The sequence below is a fragment of the Equus asinus genome, chromosome 7, assembly GCF_041296235.1.
Source record: "Equus asinus isolate D_3611 breed Donkey chromosome 7, EquAss-T2T_v2, whole genome shotgun sequence".
In the NCBI taxonomy this organism is placed as follows: domain Eukaryota; kingdom Metazoa; phylum Chordata; class Mammalia; order Perissodactyla; family Equidae; genus Equus; species Equus asinus.
This window is the reverse complement of record NC_091796.1, coordinates 109,113,444-109,140,174: the sequence shown is the minus strand read 5'-3', so window position 1 is coordinate 109,140,174 and position 26,731 is coordinate 109,113,444. Positions and strand designations below refer to the sequence as shown.

General features: G+C 58.9%; 2 protein-coding genes across 8 annotated transcripts; one reads left to right on the top strand and one right to left on the bottom strand.

Annotated features, from left to right (window-relative positions):
• Positions 1-1,221: 1,221 nt before the first annotated feature.
• On the top strand, positions 1,222-11,372 carry CDCA4 (cell division cycle associated 4). 4 transcript variants are annotated; one of them, XM_044774418.2, is made up of 3 exons: positions 1,305-1,365; positions 2,346-2,627; positions 9,081-11,372. In XM_044774418.2, the coding sequence occupies exon 3, from the start codon at positions 9,087-9,089 to the stop codon at positions 9,804-9,806; it is 720 nt and encodes a 239-aa protein (XP_044630353.1). In that variant the 5' UTR covers positions 1,305-1,365; positions 2,346-2,627; positions 9,081-9,086; the 3' UTR covers positions 9,807-11,372. The 4 variants fall into 4 exon arrangements, with proteins under 4 accessions (XP_044630352.1, XP_044630356.2, XP_044630353.1 ...); XM_044774417.2 differs by lacking the exon at positions 2,346-2,627 and having other exon boundaries at positions 1,222-1,365; XM_044774421.2 differs by lacking the exon at positions 2,346-2,627 and having other exon boundaries at positions 1,223-1,334.
• Positions 11,373-14,692: 3,320 nt separating this feature from the next.
• On the bottom strand, positions 14,693-22,786 carry CLBA1 (clathrin binding box of aftiphilin containing 1). Of its 4 annotated transcripts, none has more exons than XM_014854419.3 (6): positions 21,502-22,115; positions 20,032-20,177; positions 18,457-18,586; positions 18,125-18,208; positions 17,075-17,188; positions 14,693-15,408 (listed from the first exon to the last, which is right to left on the bottom strand). In XM_014854419.3, the coding sequence occupies exons 1-6, from the start codon at positions 21,976-21,978 to the stop codon at positions 15,244-15,246; spliced, it is 1,116 nt and encodes a 371-aa protein (XP_014709905.3). In that variant the 5' UTR covers positions 21,979-22,115; the 3' UTR covers positions 14,693-15,243. The 4 variants fall into 4 exon arrangements, with proteins under 4 accessions (XP_014709905.3, XP_014709907.3, XP_070370560.1 ...); XM_014854421.3 differs by having other exon boundaries at positions 21,811-22,115; XM_070514459.1 differs by having other exon boundaries at positions 20,032-20,148; positions 21,811-21,941.
• Positions 22,787-26,731: the final 3,945 nt, after the last annotated feature.

Here is a 26,731-nt window from a genome sequence, read left to right as displayed (position 1 = left end):
AACTTGCGGGGATCACAGATTCCTTCTCACTCCACCAGGCTCTGCCGCCTCAAGGACTTGTCCCAGCCCGTCCCTCTGCCTGGAATTCTCTTCCTCCCTTCCTTCAGGTGTGATGAATAAATGAAAAGCAATAACAAATATTGGAGGTATGAGGAAGCCATTTGGTTTAAAACTAACTTGGCCTGACCTTGTTTTTCCAGAAAGGCCTGCCGTGGCCTGTCGAGCATGCATTGTTCATCTGCTTTAAACATTTACAACGTCCCAAAGCTGAGAACGATGCCCTTAAAGATAGCCCCCCATATCAGCATTTCTTTATAGATAAGCACTTCTTCCCAGAAACTAAGGATTCGTGACAGACCTTCTGTGCTCATCTGGTGACCACTGACCTGCTGTGCTAGGAAAGCATCTTGTGACTGTAGTAAGAGTGATATTCCTGTCTTATCTGATGTATGTTCCTTGCTCCAAGACCACATATAACCATCCTGTACACCCCGCTTCTTCCAAGTGCTTCCTTCCTTGGGGAAGGTGGAGTCCTTGCTATAGTCCTCAGATCTGGCTCATATGATAAACTCACTCCAATTTTGATTTGTAGGTTGATTACGGATTATTTGCATCGACAGGTGTCTTCTCAGGCCCCCTTATCGATACCAGAGGCCCATATGAACAAGGTCCTCGCCCCACTTTGGCTTTTTCTGACAGCACTTACCAGCATGGCTGGTGCGTATGCATCTGTGTATTTCTTCAGCCCCCCATCACAGGACAGGAGAGTGTCAGCACTTTTTCTTGGTTATCACTGCAGCCCTGGCCTGCACTCAAGAAATGGTACTTGATTGAATGGACTCAGGATTTTGTATCCTATTTATGACCTTTTCCACTAAGAAACTTTTCCTATGGAAACTTTCCCCTGCTTTCGACTTTCATCATTTCACTTCCCGCTCCTCCTCCCCGTCCCCAGAGCTCCTCCCCTAACTCCCGCCCCCTCCTCCATCCTCCCGGTCCTTTCCCGCCCACACCCGGCCGCCCCGCCCCGCGGGAGGCCCTGCGCAGGCGCCCTAGAGCCGCGCGCGGAGACCTGGGAGCCGGCGGGGGCGGGGCAGCCGAGGGCGCAGGCCCCAACGGCCAACGCGGCCGCGCGGGAACTCGTGCGCCAGGCCCCGCCCGTGGTTTGAACCGGAGGCCCCGCCCCCGAGCTCGGCCAATCAGCGGGCGGGGCGGTCGGCGCCATGGCGACTCTTTGTGGGCGTGGAGCGGCCCCGCCCCCGCCCCGCCCCCTGCAGGCCCCGCCCCCTCGCCCGGCCCCTCCCTCGGCGGCGGGCGCGGGCGCGGGCGGCCAGGTGAGCGTCCGGCCGGGGCGGCGGCGGCCAGGTGAGCGTCCCGGCCCTGGCGGCGGGCGGCGGGCCTTGTGCGGCGGAGGGGCCGCCCCCGGGCCGCGTCCCCGTCCCCGCTGGCCGGGCTCCTCCGCCTCGGCGGGCCCGGGGAGGACGCGCTGCCGAGCGTGGGAGGCCCTCGGCCCGGGGCGGGGGATGGTCGGGGTGGGGGGAGCTGGGGAAGGCCGGCTGGGGGGAGGCAGAGGGGGCGCGACCCGGAGGACCGGCGGCCCCAGCCCGCACGACGAGCTATCCCCGACTTGGGGATTGCCTCTCGTGCTGTCCTGCACCATTTTAATCAGAAAGTAACCCTTCCTTGGCTTTAATGAAATTGGGGGCTCTTTTTAAGAGGAGAAACACTTAAGTTGGGCTTATTGGTCTCCCCCGGGAAGCCCCCACACCGTCTTCCTGCATTTGGCTTGGAAAAGGTCTGTGAGGGCTCCTCCTGCACTTTTAGCGGTGGCCCCCTCCTGGCCCCCACAAACCCCGCTCCTCCCCATGAAGACCTGTGGGGACCCTGATGGAGCCTCTTGTCTGGCCGACTGGAATTTACAGCCTAGCCTAGAGTGACCCGTGGCTGCCCTCCTCTCTCACTTATCCGTCCATCCTTGCTTTCATCCACCCGTCCATCGTGATCTGTCGCGGCTCTTTCTAGCTTTCCTTCCTAGTCTGCCTTCCTTGTAGAAGGAGCAGTGGATGGTGGATGTTGGCAATGGCACACTTGAATTTCATTTTAGGTCCTTTTAGCAAAACTGGGTTGGTAATGTAATGCCTTCCAAAATGGCCTAGCCTGGGGCACCCTTCTCTGGAACCCTGGAGGGCGGGGCGGCCTCCCTGTGGTGGGCTGCCTGCCTGTGAGTGTTCAGTTGAGTTCTTTTCCCTTGTCTCTTGGTTTTAATTGCTTTGAAAAGCAATCTTAAGGCTATTTTGCAATGGTTTCCCTTCCCCATACTGCAGTCGACCCAACTTCTCTTTCAGCCGGTCAGGAAATGTCAGGGAGTGAACGATGCCGGCCTTGGGTGGTCTGAAGCTGGCGCTCTGCCTGCGCCTGCAGTCCAGCCTAAGCTGCCTCATCCACGGAGACTGACGTCAGGGACGACGGGAGGAGGATGTGGGAAGAGGAGGGTTCCCAGACCCAGACACAAGTGAAGTGTCTTCACTGGGCTCCTTGTGCCGGCCCTGCCCTACCGCACAGTCAGACGGGGAGGCGGCGGTGCTGAGACTAGGAAAAGTACCAGAAACACTTTCCAGAAGTCAGAGGCAAGCTTAACTCTCATTTACAAAAGCTTATTGTCCCCAAAATAGGATGACCGGGAAAGAGTCTACCAGGTAGCAGTTTGCTGGGCGATGCTGGGGGCCCAGTGGAGGGCGTCCCGGCTGCTCTCCTCTTCTGCTGGGCTGTGTGCTGCTGCGAGGACAGCAGGACTGAGTCAGCCCTTCTTTTTAAAGGAGCCAAGAAAAAAAATGGCCTGTTTACAAAATTAAGTTTAATGGTGTATAAACTTCCTGCATACAACTACTCCTTATTTTCAAATTTTGCCGTGTTTTATAATCAAATTTGAAATTCGGAATAAAAAGTCAGTTTCGATGTTTTCTCAGGAAGAGCGGCAGGTTTTATCTCGGGGGAGGGCTGGCAAGCTGCCCTCAGCTTGTTAGTGGCCGTGTTTCCAGGCAAAGAAGGTTTGTGTGTTTCCTTCCAGGTCACGAAGGCGCCTGGGATGAGCTGGTTAGTAATGGCCATGAACACTCAGGCGGCCGTGGGGTGCTGAGCCCCACCCCAGCTCAGGCGCAGCGCTTCTCAAGACATCACCACGCTTACTGCATCTCCTGCTGTTCTTCTCTGATGAAGGATTTCAGAGCAGATCATGTGACAGAAACTGAGAGTGTCGTGTTGATTTGCCTCAAAAACCCAAGACTCACGAGAGTGCTTGGCAGTGGCTGGAGTTCAGGGTGACGGTCAGGTCAGAGCCGAGTCTGCCCCAGCCCTACCTCCTGCTGCAGGAAAGGCCAGCTGGCCATGCCATGTGCGGGGCCCAGGCTGTGGTCCCCCTTGCCTTGGGGTGCTCTGGGTGGGCGGGCACAGCACCTTCCCTGGCCCCACCCGCCATGTGGAATCTCTCAGTCCGTCTGTCCCTCTTTGTTTTCCTCTGTCTGGTCAGCGCTTGGTCTGGAGAAGGCCTCCGGGCAGTGCTGTGCATTGACTGAGGGCTAAACCCTGACGCCCGGCTGTCCCTGTTGGCAGTGGAGGGTCTCCGAGCGGAACACGGTTAACCCTAGGAGTCAGTGGGGTTGAGGTATTTAGCTGGATACTCGGCAAGACCCCCTGGCCAACTGCGGAGATCACGGAGGGGTCATACCTGACAGGTTTTTGTTCAGAACTTACTGGTGAGTCGGGTTCTGCAGTTAGGACAGACTCGGAAGTGTGGGGCTTTGTGTCACCCAGTGTTAGAGGGTCAGGCACCTTCAGGCCACTGTCACACGGCCCACAGGGAGCCATTCCCAGCCTCTGCCCTTCAGACAGGGTCATCTCTGAGGGTCCCTTCAGAGCCAGACTCCGTGCTAACTTTGTCTCACACACAAACGTCTGAGGGGGGCGATGCTCGAAGGCCACCTCCTCCTGGGCTCAGCCCGACCCCTAACCCGAACACAGGCCCTGGGTGACAGCACGTCGGCCTGGGTGACGGACGAACTGCCCTTTTTGTGGTAATAAGTCTGCCCGTATTTTCTTGTATTGACTATAACAAAAATGAACGGTTGCTTAGGCTTTGGCCCACTGGAAAGCGTAAGTTAGGATGACTGAACGTGTGTTTGTCCTGGCACGCCGAGGGTGATCGGAGCGCTCAGTGAGGTGCACGGAAGGCGCATCTAAAGCAGTTTTAGATTTCATATGGAAGCCGTGCCATCAGCTTGTTTGTTTCTGTATTTTTGTTTCTGTTCAAGGTGTAATTTGATCCAATGACCTGCACAGGTGTTAGCAGTGTGGTTCCGTGAGTTCTGACAGATGCGTGCGTACCCTTGTGCCACCCATGTGCGCATCTAGATGTGGTGTGTTTCGTCGTCCTGGAGAGTCTCTGATCCTTATTCCCCCTTGGCAACCATTCTGTTCTTTTATAGCTCAGGTTGGCTCTGCCTGTTCTGGAAGTTCCATCAGTCAAATCGTCGTTCTTGCTCTTGGACTCAGCCTGGTGTTTGGCATCCCTCTTGACACATGGTCATGGTTTGTGTTGCTGAGTAGTATTCCCTTGTCCAGTACCCCGCAGGGTACCCATTCAACGTACTTATTTTAAATCTTAAAGTAATGTTTCCACCTGGGGTAATGAAAAAGGCTAATGGTGGAGGCCGGGCAGGAGCGGTGGGGTGGGGAAGGCTGTAGCAGGTGCTGGTTCCTGGGGAACGGGAGGAAGAGCTTACCAGCAAAGGGAAAGAACCAACGCGGACGGAACTGGTGGAGGCTGCGTTGGTCCCGCCTTCCTAGAAGGTAGCTCGACAATGCGCGTCATGTGCCCAGAGTTAGACTCCGCATCCTGTACCTGGGAAGACGGGACACAGGGTAAACGCTGTGGACATCAGCTCAGTACCATGTTCTGTGTTTACACGTTGGGACTAGTGCGCAGCTGTCAGAAGTGGTGAGAAACTTTTATGTGACGTGGAAAATGTGATAAGCAAGAGAAGCTGAGGGCCGGCCCAGTGGCGCAGCAGTTAAGCTTGCACATTCCCCTTCAGTGGCCTGGGGTTTGCCAGTTTGCATCCTGGGCCTGCACCTATGCACTGCTTCTCAGGCCATGCTGTGGCAGGCATCCCACATATGAAGTAGAGGAAGATGGGCACGGATGTTAGCTCAGGGCCAGTCTTCCTCAGCAAAAGGAGGAGGATCAGTGGCAGATGATAGCTCAGTGCTAATCTTCCTCAAAAAAATTAAATAAAATTTAAAAAAAGAAGAAAAGAAAAGCTGAACTTGCAGTGATCTCCCAAATTCACAGAGAAGAAAATGCTCAGGGGAAACACTGGAAGAATGACCCTGGGTGATGACCCTGAGTGGTTGGGGCTGAGGGGGTTTTGTGCTTTTTGATACTTTTCCCAATTCTCTGCAGTGAGCTGCAGAAACAAATGGAGGGAACCTGGGGAGAAGGGCAAAGGCTCGTTGTTCACAGCTGCTGCCGCCTCCAGGCTCCTTTACTGTGCTGTTACACGCACGCGTGTGGCTTTAGTATGTGGGCACATAGTGCATCTGTGGGCGTGTCTATAATGTACACATGTAATACATATTACATGACGTGTTAAAATGTTTCCTACATGCAGAAACCTTCTTTATAGGACAGAGGGGGCTCGGGGGCACCTGATGGGGTCCTGGGGAGGCGGGGTGTCCGCGATTGCTGGGAGTGCATTGGGCTCTCTCTGGTCCATCCTAAGTCACTGGGGGCGAAATCATTGAAGCCGGCAGTCGCTGACCAGGCCCGGAGGTTTGGGGCGATGCACGGGTGGCTGTTCATTCCTGGGCTGTCCTGGAGACTGAGGTCTGACATCCTGCAGGTCTGAGTGCAGATAGCAGGCTGCTGCCCCCCGGTCCCAGCGGTGACCGCTTGGCTGCCTGGGTGGCGGCTGCAGATGCAAGGTTGGCGTCCTGGATGGATGCAGCCGTCATCCCTGTGTGTGTTCAGTCTCAGAGCAAATATGAATGGGGCGCTCGCTCTCTGGGCTGGCTTTTCCCGGCAGCGATGTGTTCCTAGTGCTGCCCCAGGGCTGCAGACCGCCCTGGGCTGTGGCTGGCACTGAATTCAGCCTCTGGCTCGAGGCTGTCCTGTGGGTTGACCACTCATGAACTCCTGCCCTGGGCTTGCCAGGGACCCCTCGAGGGGGGAGTTGAGTGCTCAGTGTGGCTTCTTGCGTCATTGGAGCAGAAACTGGGTCTCTGGCCTGTCCCCCAGCCCCTCGTGGCGCTGCTGGCCTCCTGTAGACACGGGCTGCGTAGACCCTATCTGTGTAGACTGCACTGTGTGGGGCCCTGGGGAAGGTGGCTCAGAGTTCTTGTGCTGGGAACTAGGGCTTAATTATGTTACTCAGGGGAGTTTGGTTTGGGCCCTAAATTAAGCCAGTCGTTAAGCAGAGTTGGAATTTTATATTTGGTTGAAGAGACACTCAAAGTCAAAGAGGTGGAGTGACTCCGCAGAGGGACTCCTGAGACTCTCTCTCCCACACAGGCCGCCTGTGCAGTTTGACATAATCTTCTATTCCCAATGTACTTAGCAATTTTAAGCCAGTGACTTTTAAACAAGTGACTGGGGAGAAAAAATACTCTGTAAAAGTTAAATTTGCAGCCAAGACAAAAAAATCCTCGAATCCTCTATTAGCAGCAGTAATTGAAATTTTTCTGTGTTTTGGGGGTAAACTTTCATTCATTTAAAAATAGTCGCTAGTCAGCTGGTATGTGCCAGGTGTTAGGAAGTGGCGGTGGCCTCAGGGCTGTGTTGATAGACCTGTCTTACTCTGTCTCCTCTTCTGGGGAAATTAGTCCTGTAGAGGGAGTAAGCTGTGGCCACTTAGTTTTTTAAATTTTTTATTTTGAAATAATTACACATCCACAGGAAGTTGCTAAAAACTGTGCTGGAGGTACACGCTTCCCCCGCCTCCCTGGTGTTGGCGTCTATGCGAGATGCACAGACACAGCGTCCACCCCAGGAACCTCGCTGCCGTGTGGCTGCAGAGCTGATTGGATGGTGCATGCACACGCGTGTGTGTGCATGCACACATGTCGTTCTGTGCAGTTAGAGCACGTGCACAGCCTAGGGGACCCCCCACTGCAGTCCAGATGCAGAGCGATTCCGTCACCCCAGAGATCTCGCTGAGCTCCCTGTTTTATGGCCATGCCCCCCCCCCCCGGCTCTGTGTCACGTTAGGGTGTCACAGATGGGAGTATCCGGTGCGAGACCTTTTGCCACGGGCTGTCTCACTCGGCATGATTCCCTCGAGATCCGTGCCCACGGCGTCCCTGGGGCGCTTCCCTGCTGAGGGCAGCGTGGATGCTGGGGGCCTGGTTTCCGGTTTGGGCCTGTTGTGAGGAGAGCCGCCGTGAACATTCTTATACGTGTTTTTGCGTAAACATTGGTTTTAATGTCTCTGGGATAAATGCCCAGGAGTGACTTAAGTTTTAAGTTGTTACCTGTACAGAGGAGAGATCTGCGGCATTGAAAGGCAGTCCAGAGGGCGGGACATTTTTCTGTCTATTGAAGGGCAGGGCTGGCAGGGGTGAGCCTCCAGAGGGGCCCCTGGGGACGGCAGCCCATTCTTCCTCTCTGCAGAACTGTCCCGTCCTTGCTCGTTGGGGCCCTGAGCTCTGACAGCACGCCCCCCACTTCTCAGGGAGCCCCCGGGCACGCCGAGGTAATAGGCCAGCAGCAGTCACGGGAGCACAGGACTCGTATTTTAAAAAAAGAAAATCCCAAAATTGGCATGTTTAAGGGATTCCAGTCTTCTCTACGAATAACTCAAACGGATTACTTAAAATAGAAATGTTTAGCTACTTTATAAACTTGAGAAAAGAGAGCTTAGTGCATTATGGCCTAAGTTTGTTCTGGAAAGGGTAGCCGGCAATGAAGGCCTGTGGCTGGCAGACCTGCGGGCTGGTTGTCCAGAGTGAGGGGCTGTGCATCCTTGCAGCGCACGGCGAGGCAGTGCAGGCAGACAGCCGGAGCCCTGGGCCCTTCTGCTCCGCTGTTTAGTTCCCCAAAGATCTCAACTTAGACTCAGTTCAGAACAGCTTCCTCGTGGTTTTGCTTCTAAGAGCAGAGATAAGTGGGCACGTGGCGTCCAGCCAGTGCTGCCTGCAGAGCCCCCGTGGGCCGGGGTGAGGCCCAGGAATCCGCATCCCCCTGCAGCCTCAGTACCAGCCCACCCAAGCCACACCGCCTGGGTGAGCTGGGGTTGCCACAAGCCCTGGACAGGCCCCCCCGCCCCGCGGCCTTGCGCGTCCTTTGAAGGAGGAGGGAGTTGGAGTTGGGGGTGCAGTGGCCCCGAGGCCCTGGTTGTGCGTGCCTGTGCCCCGAGGAGCGAGAGGACTGACTGGTGGCCAGTGGCCGGGCCAAGCAGAGCCCTGCACCTAGGACACAGGACAGAGTCAGGAGCTGTGCCAGCCAGGCTGTGCCCGGCTAGAGGGGTGCAGCCAGTGTCCCCTCCTCCGGCCTCGGCCTGGGCCAGCTTTCCAGGAGGGCCACTCAAACACTGTGTGCAAGAGCCCGTTTTTGTAAGAGCGCCGGGGGCGGGACTGGCCCACCGCCACGCAGGAGTCCCTTCAGTGGTCAGGGGCCTGTGATGGGGGCGCCCCGGCACATGCTGTCCTGTCTGCGGCCCTGGCCGAGGTGTCCCGTCATCCGTTTCAGCCAGTCTCGTCTCACAGGCACCGAAGCCTAGGATTTTGGTGAAGAATTTCCGGTGAGCTCTTTAAAGACAGATTTCTTCCGCTTCTAGTCCAGTCCCCTTCCCAATGGAGATGGTTGTTCTGTGGCTTAGACATGTGTCGTCCGTAACAACCCTCACAGGTCCAGGTGGCGGTGCTTGTATTAGACACACATGCAGAATGTGGCCGTCCTGGGCCGCCCGCCCCGTCCACCTCTCCTGCGTCCCCGTCTGCCATGGGTCACCTCTGACAGTCGGACACTGAATCAGTGTCTGCTGGTGGCCCTGAAATGTGCTAAACAACATCTTCCTTGGTTTCCGCAGGACACGATGTTCGCACGAGGGTTGAAGAGGAAGTGCGCGGACAGCGAGGAAGACGGGGAGGGAGCCCTGGCGGCCTTCCGGGCCGCGCCCTCCTACAGCCTGCAGCGGCAGTCGCTCCTGGACATGTCCCTGGTCAAGCTTCAGCTGTGCCACATGCTGGTCGAGCCCAACCTCTGCCGCTCGGTCCTCATAGCCAACACTGTCCGGCAGATTCAAGAAGAGATGACCCAAGATGGGACTTGGCGGGTGATGGCGCCTCAGACTGCGGGGCAGGCGCCGCTTGACCGCCTCGTCTCCACAGAGATCCTGTGTCGCTCGGCGCGGGAGGTGGAACCCCCTGGCCCTGGCTCAGGGGACGGCCACGCACTGGACCTGGTTTCTGAACTCTCCACGGCCCCATCTGCACAGGCCCCGAGGAGCCCGCAGAGCAGCGTCTGGGAGGTGGACAGCCCTCGAGAAAGCAGAGGGGGCTTTCCGAAGTCGCTGGATCAGATATTTGAGACCCTGGAGAATAAAGGCCCCGGTTCCGTGGAGGAGCTGTTTTCAGACGTGGACAGCCCCTACTACAACCTAGACACCGTGCTCACGGGCATGGTGGGCAGCGCCAAGTCCAGCCACGGGGATGCGCTTGAGGCCTTGGCCTCCGCAGCTGCCCCACCGCCCAGCTCCAGTTGCAAGGACCTGGGGGAGCTGGACCATGTGGTAGAGATCCTGGTGGAGACCTGAGCCGGCCGCGTGCCCACGACGCAGAGCAGGTGCATCGGGAGGCCCCAAAAAGACCCAGAGCACTGGGGCTGGGAGTGTGCCTGCCCTGCCCGCCGGGTCGGCCCTGGTTGTCTGCGGCGGAGATGATGTCCTGGCGCCGCGTCCAGGCGGCCTGCTCCCCCCACCTTCCTCCTCTAGGGGGTCGGGCAGTTTTCCTACAGGCTGGTCCTCCCCCCGCCAACCTCCCACCAGCCCTGGGCCCTCGTCCCCTCTGCGTCCCGCGACAGCTCCGTGGAGGATGCGCACCACCAGCTGCATCCAGCCCCGTTTAACTTTAGATAGGTGACTTTTTTAAAATTAAGTTTTATATGTTTTGGGCAACATTTTGTCTTAAGATATATTTTCTAAACTTTTTATATTTTTATCTTTTTAGATTTTTTCAGCTATTTTCTTAAAAGTATATTTTTTCTATCAACATCCTCTGCTGCTACATTAGAAACTTCTGTAACCTAAACGGTCCTGGTCGGTGTGTTGCATTGTTTAGCGTGTGAATGAGGACCTTCCTTCTGTGCGTTGGTGCCTGCCCCCGGCCAGCAGGCCCTGCCATTCGCACTCGTGAGTGAGCCCCTTGCACCCTGCCCCGCTCGCCCCGCGGGTCCGGCTGTCGTCACAGGCCTGCCGTGCGAGCGGTGTCTCCGTTAGACTCGGAGCCTTCGGAGGGTCTTATTTATGGCTGTTTATACAGAAGTGTCGCTGGAGGCAGTTGGCCGTCTGCTCAGACACTGAGGCATCTCGGGCGCTGCCTGCTGAGGAGCTGACTCTCGGGGACCCCCTGGCAGCCCCGGGCACATGCTGCAGAGCCCCCTGACCAGCTGGGCTGCTGGACCTGCATTCGTGGGGCCGACGCGCAGAGGCTGCTGTGTGCCGGGTGTGTGTCCGTGTACTGCTGGATTGGAGGGTGCTCACGCCTCGGCTGGTGCTGAGACAGGATTTTGAGACTCAGTTTAAGTCTAGAATGAAAGAAATCTGGATGCGTGTAATTTATGCCCCTGATCTTGAGGGCAGCTGACGGTGGGGTTGGCAGGGCCATGCCATTGAAAAGTTTGGTGGTGTGGTATGTGTGCCCTGAGACCCTGCACTGGGCACCGAGACTGCCCATGTCTTTAAGATCTTTTTCTCAGGTTTACAAGTAAGACTGTCCTTCCCTGCCACGTTTCCTGTTTCCTTAGAAAGGTTTGCTTTCTTGTGCATGTGACCGTTCTTCAGAATCAGCAATGACCACCTCACTGTATTAAAAATTACCCAGCACAGAGCAAATGTGTTGTTGATTCTCTTCCATGTCACAGTCCTCGAGTGGACCTGTTTCCTTTTTGGTTCTGTGCGCCTGGTGGAGGCGGAAAGGCACTGCGCTTGGAGTGCCCTTCCCCTCGTGCTGCACCGTGCCTGGGCTCTCGGGAAGCTGCGGGTGAAATGCAGAGGCTGGCTCGCAACATCCCCAGTTGCTTCCTTCAGATTTTGAAAGTATTTTCTTCTCGTGGAACGTGGTTTAAAGTGTGTGTGTTTTATAAGCAATAAACCTAAAGCTTTGAGTCTCTGTGGCATTCTGTCTTTTAAGAATATTTGTTTGGTCTCAGCAGTAGCTGTGGGGTCTGTGTGCCAGCCTTCAGAAGTGTCAGGCAGGGGCCGGCCCGGTGGCACAACGGTTAAGTTCACACATTCCGCTTCTCGGCAGCCCAGTTCGCCAGTTTGGATCCTGGGTGCGGACATGGCACCACTTGTCAAGCCATGCTGTGGCAGGCGTCCCACATATAAAGTAGAGGAAGATGGGCACGGATGTTAGCTCAGGGCCAGTCTTCCTCAGCAAAAAGAGGAGGATTGGCAGTAGTTAGCTCAGGGCTAATCTTCCTCAAAAAAAAAAAATTTGTCAGACACTCGGAGGACATGGGCCATGCCGTACTCGGGAGTGAGGCTTGGGGCAGGCCTGTGGGTGGGCTGCCAGCTTTGGCATCTCCACCTGCTGACCCTGATGGGCCGGAGACTTGCCCTCCCTTGGCTCTGTGGGTTCTTTCCAGCTGCCCACTCACTCTGGGGCCCCCTTGGGGTGCTGGTGGCCCGGATGTCCCGGGCAGGGCTGGCTGGTTCCCCTGGAAACTTCTGAGGTTCTTCAGGGAGGAGCGGAGGAGGGTGACCAGTTGCCAGCGAGGATTTGAATGTGGGAGCGAGGACTCAGGTCCCCCAGGCTCCTGTGTGCCAAGGTCACATGTTTTTCTTAAGATTTTTAAAATTTTTTTCCTTTTCCTCCCCAAAGGCCCCCGGTACATAGTTGCATATTTTTTAGTTGTGGGTCCTAGTTGTGGCATGTGGGACGCCACCTCAGGGTGGCCTGATGAGCAGTGCCATGTTGCGCCCAGAATCTGAAGCAGTGAAACCCTGGGCTGCTGAAGCAGAGCACGCAAACTTAACCACTTGGGCACAGGGCCGGCCCCAGTCACGTGTTTTTGCAAACTTTGCAAAAGGAAGGTGCGTCAGCCACAGCTGGCTAAGGCTGTCATGGGTCACCCACCACCCCTCCTGTCCCCTGGCTGGGAAGTTCTGGGCTGCGGGTGAGGGAGGGCTGCGGGTGAGGTGCAGGGGTCACAGTGATGTGTTTCCAGCTGCTTCTGAGTGTGGCTAAGCTACTGCAGCCAGGGAGGACTTCAGAGTCTGCCTGCAGCCACTGTGCCCGCTGTGCGCCGTCCTTCTGTATTTCCTCACTGCCCTCTGCTCTCGGTTCTGCTCGGGACTCCAGTTACACACAGGGTGCACCGTCTGCCGCCGGCCGGCAGATCAGCACATGTTCTGTTCTGTCTCCCTACGGTTCTCTCTGTTCTGTGTGGGTATGTTCTGTCGACCACTCGCCAAGTCCCCTGGTCTGTTCCTCTGCTGTCTGGTAGGCTGTTAACACCATCTAAATAATATTCATGTACAATGTTCTATTTTTCATTTCAAGCATTTCCATTTTGTTCTTTTTTATAATTTCCATGTTTCTGCTAAAATTTTCCATCTCTTCCCATTCGTTGTCCACTTTTCCCTGGATCCTCACTTCTGCCATAGTTATTTTACCGTCTTTGACTCGTACCGTTCAGGTCATCTCTGGTTCTGCCTCTGTTGACCACGGGTCACCTTTTCTTGCTTTCTCCTTGTCTGTGATGTTTGGCTGTGTGCCAGACACTGCGTGAGAGAACCGCAGAGACTGGGGTAGACGGCACTTATCCTGTCCGTTCCTGGAGCGGCAGCTGGGTTGCCTCGCCTGCCGTCCACTGGGCTGGACGCCCGCGTTTGGAGGCTGCTGTCCAGACTCCTGCCTCTGCAGGGCCTGGGGTCTGAGCGGGCAAGACGCTGGAGGTCAGCCTGCACTTCACAGCCCAGCTGCCTTGTTTTTAGCTCCCTGGGGGTTCTTTCCACTCTCTGATCCAGGCCTTTCCGCCCTGCTGCCTCTTCCTCAGCCTGTGGAGGGCAGGCCCCACCCTGGGATGCCCCAGACAGCGCCCACGGCTGCCCTGCAAACCTCCAGGCTTGGCAGCAGGAACGCCAGCGTGCCCACCAGCGGGGGTGTCTCTCAGCCCTCGGGCCCCCACCTCCTGAGAGAGGCTGCCTCCTCCAGCCCCATGCACTCCGGGCAGTTCCTTTCAGCCCTCCCTCCTTACCCCCAGCTCTGGGCACTCTACTCCAGGCATCCAGCAAAGAGCAGAGCCAGAGGTGGTCCGGGCCTGCCGCCGGCCCCCCAGGCTCTGGCGTCTCTCCTCATTCACACCCTGGGGATGAGCGGCCGGGGGCCTCGGCCTTCGCTTAGTCACTTTAGGTTTCTTTGTATCCTGAGCTGATGATTCCAAACCACGGTTTTGTAGCTGGTTGGGCTTGTTCTGGTCAGGGTGAGCATGACCGCCTCTGACAACTTGTACGTCTGAGCCAGAAGTGACCAGTTGGCACTTATGTGTGCAGGTCTCCCAGTTCAAAAAGGCCCCTGCTGCAGCAGCCTGGGCAGACTCAGACTGAAGCAGAGCCAGCCCTGCAGACCTGATGTCTGAGGGACGGGCAGTGAGGGGGGTGGGCCACGGCTCCGGCCGGGGAATGTGTTAGGTGGTGGCACCCTTCACTGACGGAGAAGCTGGACAGCAGAGCCGGGGGCTGGGGCAGAGTGCAGACCGGGGACCTGCCGAATCTGGGACTCTCGGGTGAGAGCCGGCTGGCCGCTAGACTGGCTGGGCTGGGAGGTGCCAGCTTCCAGCCAGCGGGGCGGGGCAGGGTGGGGGGATGGAGTGAGCCCAGCGTCCGCGTTTGAACTGGGGGAGGAGGCAGAGCGCAGGACAGCATACTTTGGGTTGTTGAGCCTGACTTTAACTAAAGATTGGGAAACTGGCCGGTCCCCAGGAGACCCAAAGGTGGATGCTGCCCTTTGGCAGAAGCAGCCTTGCAGAAAAGCAGTTTCAAATTGCCACTTCTTTCTGGCTGAAAATGAAAAATTAAGGCAGATTTCCAAACATACAGTGCCAAAAAACCTGTCCTGCCCCTCACATGCGCTTCCAGCCATGTGTGGCATGGCAGAGGCAAGTGGCCAAGGGCGTGGGGTGCACAGTGACAGGGGAAACCTGCCAGTCACCATGCAGCCCCACCGTGCCACTATTGGGTCAGACACCTGGGTGATGCAGCTGGCATCTGAGGTCGCCTCCGGCTGTGGTCTCCCAGCCTCAAGTGTGGCCTCGGCGGGACAGCGACGGCCAGGCTCCCACGGGGCGTGTGCTGGACAGTCCGCCAGCCTCGGCCCCCCAGGTCCGCCCTGAGGACCAGGAGGGGCTGCCTCCAGGGCGGGCTGGAGTGACAGGGTTTCCCCCCCTCTCCCCGCAGAGCGGATGAATGAGCAAGAACATGGGCTTATCCAGGCTCATTTATTTCATAAAATCTTACAAAAATCAGTGCCACTGCTTGGCCCGCCACCTCTGCCGATGAGGGCGCGGAGAGGCCGCTGGGTGGGTGCTCGGTAGGCGAGCGCTCATGACGCTTTGGGGACAGCAGACCTCAACCCCTCATGTGTGCCCTCAACCCTGCCTGTGCCCGTGGGGATGAGGTGTGATGGGGTGCCATCAGGACTTAAGAGGTGCCTGGACAGCTGTCCCCAGTGATGGCCCCAACTGAGCGAGGCCCCTGGTGCCCCCAGGCAGTGCAGAACAGGCAGCCGGGCCTGGGCTCCTCACAGGCGCCCCCTTCTTGGTGAGGATGGGCTCTGCCGAAGCCCGCAGCCTCCATCTGACCTGATGAGACCCTAAAATCGGCTGGTGGGCGCAGGGCAGGTTTCCACGGAGTATCCGGGACACTGCCTTGGGATTTGGGAAACCCCTCCACAAAACAGTTCTGGTTTCCAGTACTAAACCCAACAGTAAGAAAATGTAAAATTCCTCAGAAAGATACCAAGTGCTCCGTTTTAGCAAACGTTACTGTTAAACAACATCATTTTTAGGTTACGTGGAGGGAACATCTTCTTTTTCCTTGGAAATGTGATGTGCTGCGTGTTTCCGTGGAAGGGCGTCTTCAGAAAGAGGCTGTAAGTGATCAGGCTCCCCTGTCTGCCACCGGGCGTCCCCGAGAGCTGACGGGGAAGAAAGGATGTGGTCAGCGGCTAGTGACACCAGTGGGCCGCCTGCCCGCCTGCCCACCCGCTCAGGGCCCTCAGCGCCGAGGGCCCCATCTCTGCCCAACATTCCTCCTCCTCTCCCTTGCGGCCGCAAGCGCCTCATTACGCAGTCTAACCACAGTGGGCAGGGCGCAGGGCTCCATGACCTCTCCCGGAGCAAACGGCAGGACCTCGCCGTGAGGATGCCACCTGTGTGTGCAAAGAGCCTGGGGCTGCACCGGGCTCCTCATCCCGAGTGATTCTGTGACCCTGGCCTGCGGGTCCCGTTTCTGCAGTGGGGTCACAGGGCCCTTGTGCTGTGTGTCTGGCAGTCTGTGGAGGACGCCACCACCCTTCACGCTCTCACCCTGCAGTGTCCACTGCTTGACCAACTACGACTTTCTACCTAACAGCTGCTGGTAGACGCCGTGCCCCAGTGGGCCACTGTGAATGACGCCGCGCCCCAGTGGGCCACCATGAATGATGCCGCCATGGACATGTCCATGTCTTGTTGCTCTAAGATGGCCTCACCATTCTCTCTAGAAGTTTCCATCTCCTGCCCTGTGGTGTCCTCCAAAGAGCAGATGGATGCAGGGTGCCCCGGCACCCCTGGAAACGGCCGTGTGCCTGGATGGCGAGGGCCGTCTCCTGTGTGCCCTGGCACCCCTGGAAACGGCCCCTTGTGCCTGGATGGCGAGGGCCCTCTCCTGTGTGCCCCGGCACCCCTGGAAACGGCCCCTTGTGCCTGGATGGCGAGGGCCCTCTCCTGTGTGCCCCGGCACCCCTGGAAACGGCCCCTTGTGCCTGGATGGCGAGGGCCCTCTCCTGTGTGCCCCGGCACCCGGCTCCGCCTGTTGGGTAGCCACTCGCCCCAAAACCCCACTCCTGCTGAAAGCCCTGCTCCCTCTGCTCCTCCCCACTGCCTCGTCCCTCCCAGCAGCCACGTGCAGCAGCCTGTGCCTGCCCCTCCGCTCCACGCACTCTCCACACCGGTGACTGTCAAAGCAGATCCTCGTGATGGACATGCCACCATGGGCTGCTCCCCTGGGGCCGGGGCTGGGGCTGGTGTGTACAGTGAACCCCACGCATACTCCAGGGGCCCGGCTACGTGTGCTCCCAGAAGGAGGAGCACCCCTCCAGGCCAGAGCGTGCGCCAAGGTGGCTGGCCTGGTCATGGCGCTCCTCACATCCCTGGTCTGAGGGTGGGCAGGAGACCCCGTTCCCAGGAAGGGATCTCCTTGCCCTAAGAAAAGAGGGCTACAGGAAGAGGCCCCTTACCACCCACCCTCTTTCTGCCTCGAGCCCCACAGGGACAGGGGATGCTGGCAGCTGCGGCTGGAACTTCAGGCCACGGAGGAAGGCTCTGGACAGACCCCGCGGCTGCCCCCTCAGACCTGGATGTCGGCTGCGGCCCTGCCTGCCCTGCCCTTCCCTGCAGCCCTGCCGTGCTCCCACCGGACCCTCCCCTCGGGGCTCTGGATGGCACCTGCGTCCTGCCGCGGTAACGCTTTGCCTGGCTGCCATGGAAAGTGAATGCCGTTTTTTCACAAGTCCCCAAGAATTAAAGAAAAGAAGTTAGTGACTCAAACACAGAGGCCCAGCAGCCAGCATGGCCCCAAACCCCGTCCCTGGGGTGGCTCACCTTGGTCTGGATCAGCGCTCTGCAGCGGTGCAGACGGAAGCTGTGCGCACTGGGGTCCCCGGGCTCCTTGAGATCTGGGCCTTCCGCAGTGTGGCCCTGGCCCCCGGAGAGGCTCTGGGGAGACAGCGCCATCAGCCGTGGGCAGGCAGCTCACAGGTTGTTTTCCCCCTGCTCTTCTTTCTCACCTAGGCCCCTCCCGCACATCGCACCGCACAACGGCAAAATGCGGTGACTGTGTGAACACTCTGTGGGTGGCCGGCCAGGCCCTGCCCTCCTGTCACCTGGCTCCTGGCCACCCTGTCCCTCAGGACCACAGTGCCCCTCGACACTCTCAACAGAGGTCTGTGCTGCCACCTCCCGGCTAAGCCACCTGGCCTGCCATGGCCTGGAGCTGTCCCTCCTCTGAGCCTCCCCCTGCGCCCCCTGACTTCCCTGCACGAAGACACAGCCAGGGTGGCCCTCTCGGGGGCCTCCTCACTCCTTCCGGCCCCTCACTTCCTTCCTGGACACTCAGTGTGGCCCTGGGCCAACATGACCACCATTCCTGTGCCCGATCTTCACCGGGGCTTGTCGGCCACCCCTTTTGAGTTTTTCATGTTTGAAAATTTCCATAATGCTTTAAAAATGGAAAAAGGTCCTTGCCAACACGATTGCTGGAAGGCAGCCCCCACTATAATTTGCATTTTCTTTGATAACCCATGAGCCTGACCCTGTGTAAGTTGGTGTGAGACCAGTGCACCCAGTGAGACTTGTGTGCTGTGGCCTCTGGTCGTGGCCTTAGGGACCCACCTTGTGGCTGATGCCACGCCTCTACCTGTACCCCCTGCTCTGTGGCACCCATGTTCACTGTGTCCATGCCAGAGCCCCCTGCCCTGCCCTGAGCCCGCTGCAGCCCCCGTCCCCCACGCCCACCACCTCCATCAGCACCTGTGGTGCAGATTCGCCCTGTGGCCCCCAGAGGACACTCCTGCCCCGCCCGTGCCCTGGCCGACTTCTCCGCCCTGCGCAGCTCCCCCAGGGGCCTGCCCTCCTGGCAGGGGGTGTACTCACGGCGTTCTGCTGTGGCACCTCCTTCACTTCGGGCTGAGGGCCGGGCACACTTGGATGCTTGTTGGCCTGGCCCCGGGCAGGTGCCTAACGCCGACGAGCTGACCAAGTCAGACAAGGGGCACCCCATCTCGCCCCGTCCCGTCCCCCTACCCTGCCAGAGTCACCTTCTGAGAGTCAGCAGCTGCATCACCTCAGGAGAAAGGGCAGCAAGGCCTCCCCCTTGGCTGGGCAGATGGCTCTCTGAGGTGTGCCGTGGCCACAGGGTGGCGAGCAGAGTCGCTGCGAGGTCCCACCGCACCCCCAGGAGCCCGTCTCCACCTAAATCACTTCACCTTCTGAGCAGCATCTATTCCGAGAACGAGAAAGAAGTTTTCCTGGCAGCGGGACTCGCTCCAGAGGCATTGGGATGTCAACGTGGTGTCTGTGTTCTGAAGAGCTCTCCAGAGTTTTCTAGATTCAGAACTGAAGAGAGATGCATTAATTACAAGGTAACCTAGGAAACCTTTGGAATAGAAGAGGGGCACCTGACCCTGCAGAATTCCTCAAACAGAGCACCCCTCAGGCGTCTGGGCGGGGTCCCTCATCTGTTCGTTCATCGAATCCACACCCACCAGGCTGCAGCCACCCCAGCACCAACCCCCCCAGCTTTATTCTCTCCTCACAGCAAAGCCCTGTGCTGACTGATTTTCATTACTGAGTGTTCCCTTCAGGGGCAGAAGCTCTGTGAGGCCAGACACCCCAGTGATCTCTGGTGCCTAGAACCACTCTGGGCGCCATGAAGATGCTCCCAGACTAAGGGGAGGCCGCGTACTCGGAGGAGTGAACCAGTGAATGAGTGGCTGTCACGCACCATCATGGGTGCTAAGCCCGCCTGCCAGCAGGGAGGGTAACGTGGCACACGGCTAACCACAGCAGGCATGGATGTGCTAAGTGCCCAAGTCATTTCCAGATCACCCTTGTGCCTCAGCACCCAGGATGACACAACCTTGCAGCCCACGACAGTGTCCATCCCTGCCCAGGCCCTCACCCAGGCCACCCACACCCAGGCTCACAGTGCCACCAAAGGCCCCTCTACCCACCCACCCACAGGCCTGGACCAGGCCTTGGGGAAACACTACACCCAGAAGGCATGCCAGCCATCTGGGCAATGGGGTCACCGCCCTTGGGGCTCCAGGCCTCTGTCCCCAGCATGCGCTGGGGTGCCCTGGGGCAGTCACTGCCTTGGACCCGGCAGCAGGCCTGACTGCAGAGCTCTCGGACTAAGCTCAGCCTGCTCAGCAGAGTGCAGAGGAACCAGCAAGCTGGCTCACACCAGCTTCACCTCCTGCTGGGGTCTCGGGCCAGCAGGCCTCGAGCTCCCCACCCCATCGCACACCCCAAGTTAACCTTATTTTCCTCTCACAGCTCGTGCAAGGGTGTCTAGAACATGGGCATCTGGAAACAACTGCGGTGGTGACTCCCTCAGGCAACCGGCCCCAGGGACCTGCAGCCTTGCAGGCAGCCCCAGAACACAGGCAGGCTGACCCTGGGGGTTGAGAATGTCCCTCCACGGCACTGGGGTGTTTTCACTGTGGTTGAGGCCCCCAGGAGGTCCCTGTGCCCACTGCCCAGGCCCACCAGTTCCCCCTGCACCCCAGCACTCGCAGTGAGACACGAGGAGCTGGCACCACCCGGTCTACTTTGCTCCTGGTGAGCTTTCGGGGGAGGGGGAGGCAGAGGCTGAACATGGCTCTGAGAGGAGGGGTCACTGTGCTGACCGGTCCCCCCATGGGGACCCTGTGACCAAAAGGTGGCCGGAAATTTTCTATAAAGGTAACAACAAATGGCCTCATGCATCCACTTTATCAACCGACGGGATCAATGCAGAGCTGCTAGAAGAAATGTTGGTTGCAATTCAAGTTCATTACCACAATTTATGTACAGATCCCAGGCCAGGTTTTTCTTCACTGCTTATTTCTAAGAAAAGGTCTAAGGTGGAAACATCTTCAGTTGTCTGCTGGACTGGTACTTCTTGAAAAGCAAACCTAAAAATGTTCTCATAGTTGAAAATGGGCTGAAAAAAAGAGAAAAACATCCCAAAGTTAGGAGAAATACACACATCATGTCAGCTTATTCCAAATGCATAATTTTGGTACAAATGACATTTGTAAATGATTGTATTGTTACTGCTACCACAACATTACGTATTCCGTCCTCAGAATCACTGGGCTGTGCAAATCACGTGGTGGGAACCACAGGGCACACGGGAAAAGTGGGCCTAGGGCTCAAGACTTATAAACATCGTGAGTGACATGTGAAAAAGACACCAACGAAAACGTTAGCACAGTTCCCACGTCAGCTGGTTAAGAAATCCTTCCATGCTACAATAAATATGATATTTATTGAAAAAAGCTCTGAGGTTGGCAGGTTGTGAGCGAGTGTGAAGTGCTGGGAGGAGGCTGGCTGAGGGTGGGCGGGATCCTAGCGCCAGGTGAGGGTGTGTGCGTAATGCCAGGCGGCTGCGGCGCCGTGGGCGCTGTGTCTTCCCACGCGCCTCTGATCTGCAGGGCGCGGTTTTCTGCATTCGCCTGGTGTTTCCTGTGAACTCTGCACTCTGCTCAGATTGTTCCCTGATGCATCAGTCACATTAGCAGACAAGTCCCGTTTTCAAAACTAGCGTTACGGCAGAGTTGACGGCGTGATGAGTGCATCTCGTCAGAGCTCCAGGAAAACACGGACTGGTTTAGAAAACTGGCCACCCCCAGAACCTGCAGAACCTTCTCTCCTCCCTTCTTCCGTTACTGTTTTTGTACTTTTGTCTTATAGTGTTTGGGGTAAACCATCAGGAAGAGATGGCAGAGAAAGAGGAGCAATGAAAGGAAGAGGAAGACAAGAAAAAGAAGGGTCAGAGGCTGTCAGAAAAGAGGTAAACACTGGTGGTCAAGTCAGGAGGGCAGAGTGAGGGGCAAGGGGGACGAGGCTGGGCACTCAGGGCTGGCTCCAACGCCTGGTCATTACATAGGCTGAAATGTGACTCTCGGGGAAGTTTTCTAAATAAGTAGACTGACTATTCAGACCACAATTCAGTTCCCCTCGTGCCCTGAACTAGGGCCAGGAAAGCACAGCTGGGTTGATGGAAGCAGGTGGACCGGAGGTGGAGGCCTAAGGAAGGAAAGGAAGGTGGGGGCCAATGTGGCTAGACCCAGGGAGGAGTGAGCAGAGAGGGCAGCCCAGCTCCACTTCTGCAGCCTCATTCCTTCCCTGGCTCAGGAGCACGAAGCCCAGGAGAGAAGCAGATCCCTTCCCTGGCCAGCCCACCAAGGCCTGAGGTCTGCCGGCCTTGCAGCATGTAAAACACTTCCTGTGCAACATGGTGAAGAAGAGAACTTGAGAAATACCTCAGAAGGTGGGACAGTGGCCGTCCCAGTCACCCGGGGTCCACCCCGGTGAGGCTGGCGAGAACCACGCTCCTTTTGGGCAGAAGGAGTTCTCGGCAGCAGAGGTTCCGTGGGCCTCTCCGGGAGTCCAAAGGACTGAGAGAACTGTTCAGACTTGGCTGAAGATTCCCGAAAGCCCTCAAACTCCCCCCAGGCACCGCTGTGTTCCCCTGGGTCCGGACCACTGGTGGTGCAGGTGGTAAAGCCCTCACTGCGCCCGGGGATCCCGGCGTCCCCATCTGTGGGAGGGAGTTGGGAGCGGGTTCTCACCCACTCCACATCGTCGCCACTCTGTGCCCCAGGTGTCTCGCCTGCACCGCTGTCTTTAGAAGCCTGGTGGAGGGAAACCTCGCCTGCTCCCTCTGCGAGGTCACTCAGAGACCCGCTGGGAGGGAGCACCTGGCCAGGCACTCCCCCCAGCTCCGGCTGGCCTTGCATGCTGGTGCCGCCAGGCCCGCACAGACGCGCCAGGAAGATGCTCAGGAGACATACACACTGCTGTGCTGGGGCTGCCCAGGGCTGGACAGGGCCTGGGGGGCCGCCTGCTCGCCGCTGCCCAGTAGCTGCTGGTGGCTTCCTCGGGAGTGTGAATAGCCTGGTGTGGGTCCAGTGTCGCTGTGGAACGGACACAAACTACACCCGCAGCCTGGTCACCCAGGGGAAAGTGAGCGGGGGCTGCCCGGCTTCCTCCTACACGCCGACGACCAGTCCCGCACAGGGGCCTGTCCCGGAGACCAAGGCGCTGCGGGGTCGGCTCAGCCGGGGAGGGTGGGCGCGCTGCGGGGTCCCGCCCCGGCCGGGTGGGCAGGGGTCCGGAGGCCCAGTCTGGCCAGGGGGTAAGAGTCCGGGCACCCAGAGGTTCCCACGGTAGGTGGGGATGGGACCCTTGCGGGGCGGGCCGCAGGGCAGCCCGGGCCGGGTCCGAGGCGGCGGCTCCCGAGGGACGGGCTGGGCGCGCTCGGGCCTGGGTGTCCAGCTGGGGCCCGCACCCACCTCGCCGCGCTGCGCCGCCGCCTCCGCGCGGGCGCAGCGAGCAGCTCACCGACCCCAAGGCCCGCGCCGGCCCGTTGCCCGGCAACGGCGTGCGCTGGCTCTGCTTCCGGCGTCCGCCGTCGTGACGTCAAAGCGCCTGCGCCGCGCGGGGCGTGGTATCACCAGGCCCCGCCCCCTGCGCCTGCGCAGGCCGGGGCAAAGGGAGCAGGGGCTCGCCTGCTGAGCGTGGGTGGGGTCCGTCCTGTACCTCTCCGGCGCGGCGTGCGGGGAGGCTCCTATTTGTAGGAGCCGTCGTGTCGCGGCCCCACGTGGAGGGGACGCCCTTCACGGCCCCGCGGCCGGGGATGCGCAGGCGCCGTGCTGCCCCGCCATTACCCTCCCAACACACCCCGCGGCTGCTGCAGCCCTTCCCCGCTGCCTGCTGTTTCGTGGGCTGCTCCGCTGCCCGGGATGTCTGCGTCGCTGTGTGATGCTTTCTCCCTGGGACTCGAGGCCCCAGGAGGGCTCCTGAGTCCCCAGAAGCGAGTCCCTCCTAACGTGTGGGCGGATGAGGGTCCGCTGCCTGCGGGCAGGAGGAGGGGCACCACCCCATCCCTTTCATGCCCTGATTCATAGCCTGGTCACCAGCCAGCCCCAAGGCAGAGCAGGGCCAGTAGGGACCACAGACAACCAGCCCCTCCTGCTGCCACCTGCCCCAGGGGCAAGGGGTACTAATGGGTCAGCCTTGCCCTCCTGCCAGCTCCCCTCCCAGCATTCCAGGTCTTTCCCTATCTACCTTGATGAGTGAGCTTGACTTCAGCCTCCCCAGACGCGGCCATCAGGCCCTGGCCGAAGCCCTGATGCACACCCTGCCCCTCTACCTCCATGCTTACATTTCTCCAGCCTGTGACCTCCTTGGGCTCTGTCCTGTTTGCATGAATCACCCGCTCCCTGGTCCTTCTCAGCCAAACTACTGAAAATTTTAATTTTAAAAATTACCAGATGAGATCATTCCCTGAACGCTGGACCGCCGCTTCCTGTCCATCCCCACCACCCCCGCTTCCTGAGGGGCACAACAGCCAGCAATGCCTGTGCGAGCAATGCAGTCAGACTGCCCAGAGCTGGGCTGACACTGGGGTGACTGCGAGAAGGTGACAAGATGCCAGCTCTCTCCTGCGTTGATGTCACCTGGGGATAGTGTCGGCCCCAGGTGGTCCTGCTGTCCACCCACTGCTTGGACCTCCTCATCCACTTTCCTTGCCATCTTTGAAGACCAGGGAGCTGGAAAGGGGTAGGAGGAGTGTTGTTCTCATGTACAGGATGGGAAACTGAGGCCCAGGCCCAGAGGCCTAAGTGAGAAATGTTGCCAGGGCTAGAACCAGCTCTTCTGACCCTCAGCCCTTCCCCACGGCCTGCCTGGACCTCAGGGAAGAGAGAGGATGGCACTGTGACCCTCAGGGTGCAGGATAAAATGACCCCACAAAACAGGCCCGAGGGTGGGCTGATCTGCATCACCTGGTGGGGTAGCTGAATCTTGCCAAAGCTGTCTGCCTCCTGATCCCCAGGACCTGTGAATGTGGGGCCTTACAAGGCAAAGGGCCCTTATAGATGTGAGTAAGTTAAAGCTCTTGAGATGAGGAGATGGTCCTGTGTTAGGCCACTGAGCCCAGTGTAATCACAAGGGCCCCTCCAAGGGGGAGGCAGGAGGCTCAGAGTTGGAGAGAGAAGATGGAAAGATGGAAGCAGAGGTCAACTGATGCAGGGCCATGAGCCAAGGAACACAGGTGGCCTCTAGAAGCTGAAATGAGCAAGAAGGATCTGCCCTGAAACCTCCAGAAGGAGTGCAGCCCTCCTGAAACCCGAGACTGTAAGAGAAGAAACTGTGTTGGTTTAAGCCACTGCGTTTGCTGTTCTTTGTTACAGCAGCCACTGGAAACTGATTCCTGAGTGACCCCTGGCTATCCCACCAAGGAGGTGCTGGGGGAGCCAAGACTCAGAGGAGGCGGCAGAGGTGACCCCAACATTGGGTGCCCAGCCCTGGCTGCAGGAGGGGGTGGGGACAGCCCAAGTAGCTGCCAGTGGCCCCTGGTTCCTCAGGCCATTGTCTGGGCAGACTGGGCAGGACATGGGGCATGAGCTGAGGCCAAGCCTCCGGATCAGGGGTAGGGCAGACAGCTGTTCAAGTGTAAAAGGCTTCACCTGCTGGGGGAGACTGGCCAGAGGAGGCAGGTCCCCATTAAAGTGGGGGTGCAGGGGACACAGGCCACGACTCCCCCAGGGGCCATGGAGGGGGTGGGTGCAGTGTGGTCAGGAGAAAGAGCCCATGTGGCCCTTCCGGGCTCCTCAGGTCACCTCAGTCCATCCCTGAGCCCCAGCCCTGCTGAATGGGGGTGAGGGCAGCCAAGCCTGTATCCTGGAAGCAGCTGGCCTCCACTCCGCCCAGAGCCCCACAGTATCCTGGGCCTCCCAGCCTCACCTGCTGAGTGATGGGGAGGGGTCCCTCACCCTGGGAAACACCTTGGTGTCCTGCTGCTCTGGCGTCCTCTGACCTGAGTCCTTGGGGTGAGTGGAGGAGGGCGCCAGGCCTAGAGCAGGCACTCAGCTTAGGGGAGAGTGAGGCAGTTAGGGGCCAGAGGCCAGCAGACCTTGAGCCCTCCCCCACTGCCTCTGTGCAAAGGACTGGGTGGGAGGACACATGGCAGCTGAGGAGCTCCCAGATGCCCCCACAGCCTGTTATACCCCTCTAGCTGGGCTGGCTGAGGGCAGGGACAAAAGCAGAGCTATTTTTGCTTACGCTGCTGTGGCTGCCGCAAGGAGGCATCAATCATTGATGCTCTGGGCATCCCTGCATGCCTGAAGCGGCTGCGAGCTGCCAGCAGGGAGTGGGGCAGGGCCTGCGGAGACATGGCCGTTAGCCTCAGCTCCTCACTCTGGCCCCACCAGTTCCCTGCACCCTGGGCTCTGGTACCCAGGAACCCCGCCTCGGGAGGCTTCTGGAAAGCCCGAGACCCCTGACCAGCAGGCCAAGGCCACGGCTAGACTAGGCCCCGATGTCCCTGGCATGGCGGTCCTAGGGAGGAGGTCAAGCCTGTGTCAACAGGAGAGAGCATGGGGCTCCCCAGAACCACCCAGGCCCCTCTGTTGGGTGACAATCAGAGATGGTGTGGGGCCTTGTGTGTGCCAGAGGTGGCTGTGAGTTGGGTCCATGTCCCCATGCTTCTACAGGGCCAGCAATTCCTGAGCCATGCCCAGCTGCTGTGGCTTTCCCCAGCCGAGTATCTGTCCCCAGAGGGGGACATCGGGACAGGCTGAAGCCAGGCATTATGACGGGAGCTCCTGGCAGGGCAGGGCTCTGTGGCGGGCGCATGGCCGGGCTTTGACTGGGGGCAGGGATGGGCAAGGAGTGGCACAGATGGGCTTCATGGGTCCCACCCAGGTAGCTTGCTCCACTCTCTGGCCCTGTGACCCTGGGGCCAGGTTGGGGCTCCCAAGGTCCCCACAGGCAGGAGGAAGGATGGGCGGGAGGAGGCAGGCTGGCCCCGGGGGGTGAGGGCCAACTTATGGGCCATCTCCCTCTACATAGCTGTGGCCAACCATCTGTGGGGTACACTGCCCAAGGGGCCAGGCCCTCCCACAGGGCGCCAGGGGGCATGTGGGGGTGAGCACAGCAGATGAGGCCAGCCCCCTGCCTCAGAGCAGGCAGGAGAGGAGAGGGGGCAGCCCCAGGGTCGGGGGAGGTCCCTGCCCACCCCAATCCTGAATCTGGGGCCCAGAGCCAGTGCTGAGTCAACTCCCTGGCTGCAGACTGACCAAGGCCCCCGCAGGACAGTGTAAGGCTGCCCAGCCCTCACCAAGACCAAGGGCTGGAGTGGCCCCAGGGAGGGTCCTTGCCCCAGCCTCCTCTAGCCCTGGCCAGCCAGAGGTCCCAGGGACCACTCGACTGCACAAGGGCTGGGCGAGGGCAGGGGCTGTCCACACCGTGGTGCGTGGCTCAAATTCTTCTTCGGCAGCTATGGAGACCCCTCTCTTCCTGGCCTCTGCTTAGGTGGGGCAGCCCCCTGGCCTCCCCACCCAGAGCTCCATCCATCTCCTCCCCGCAGAGCTGACAGGAGCCACTGTAGCCCCATATGCATCATGCCGGACAATCAGGGTATGTCACATGGAGTGAGGCCACTTCATTTGGACGGGAGCCCAGGGTCACACACCTAATGGGGCAGGG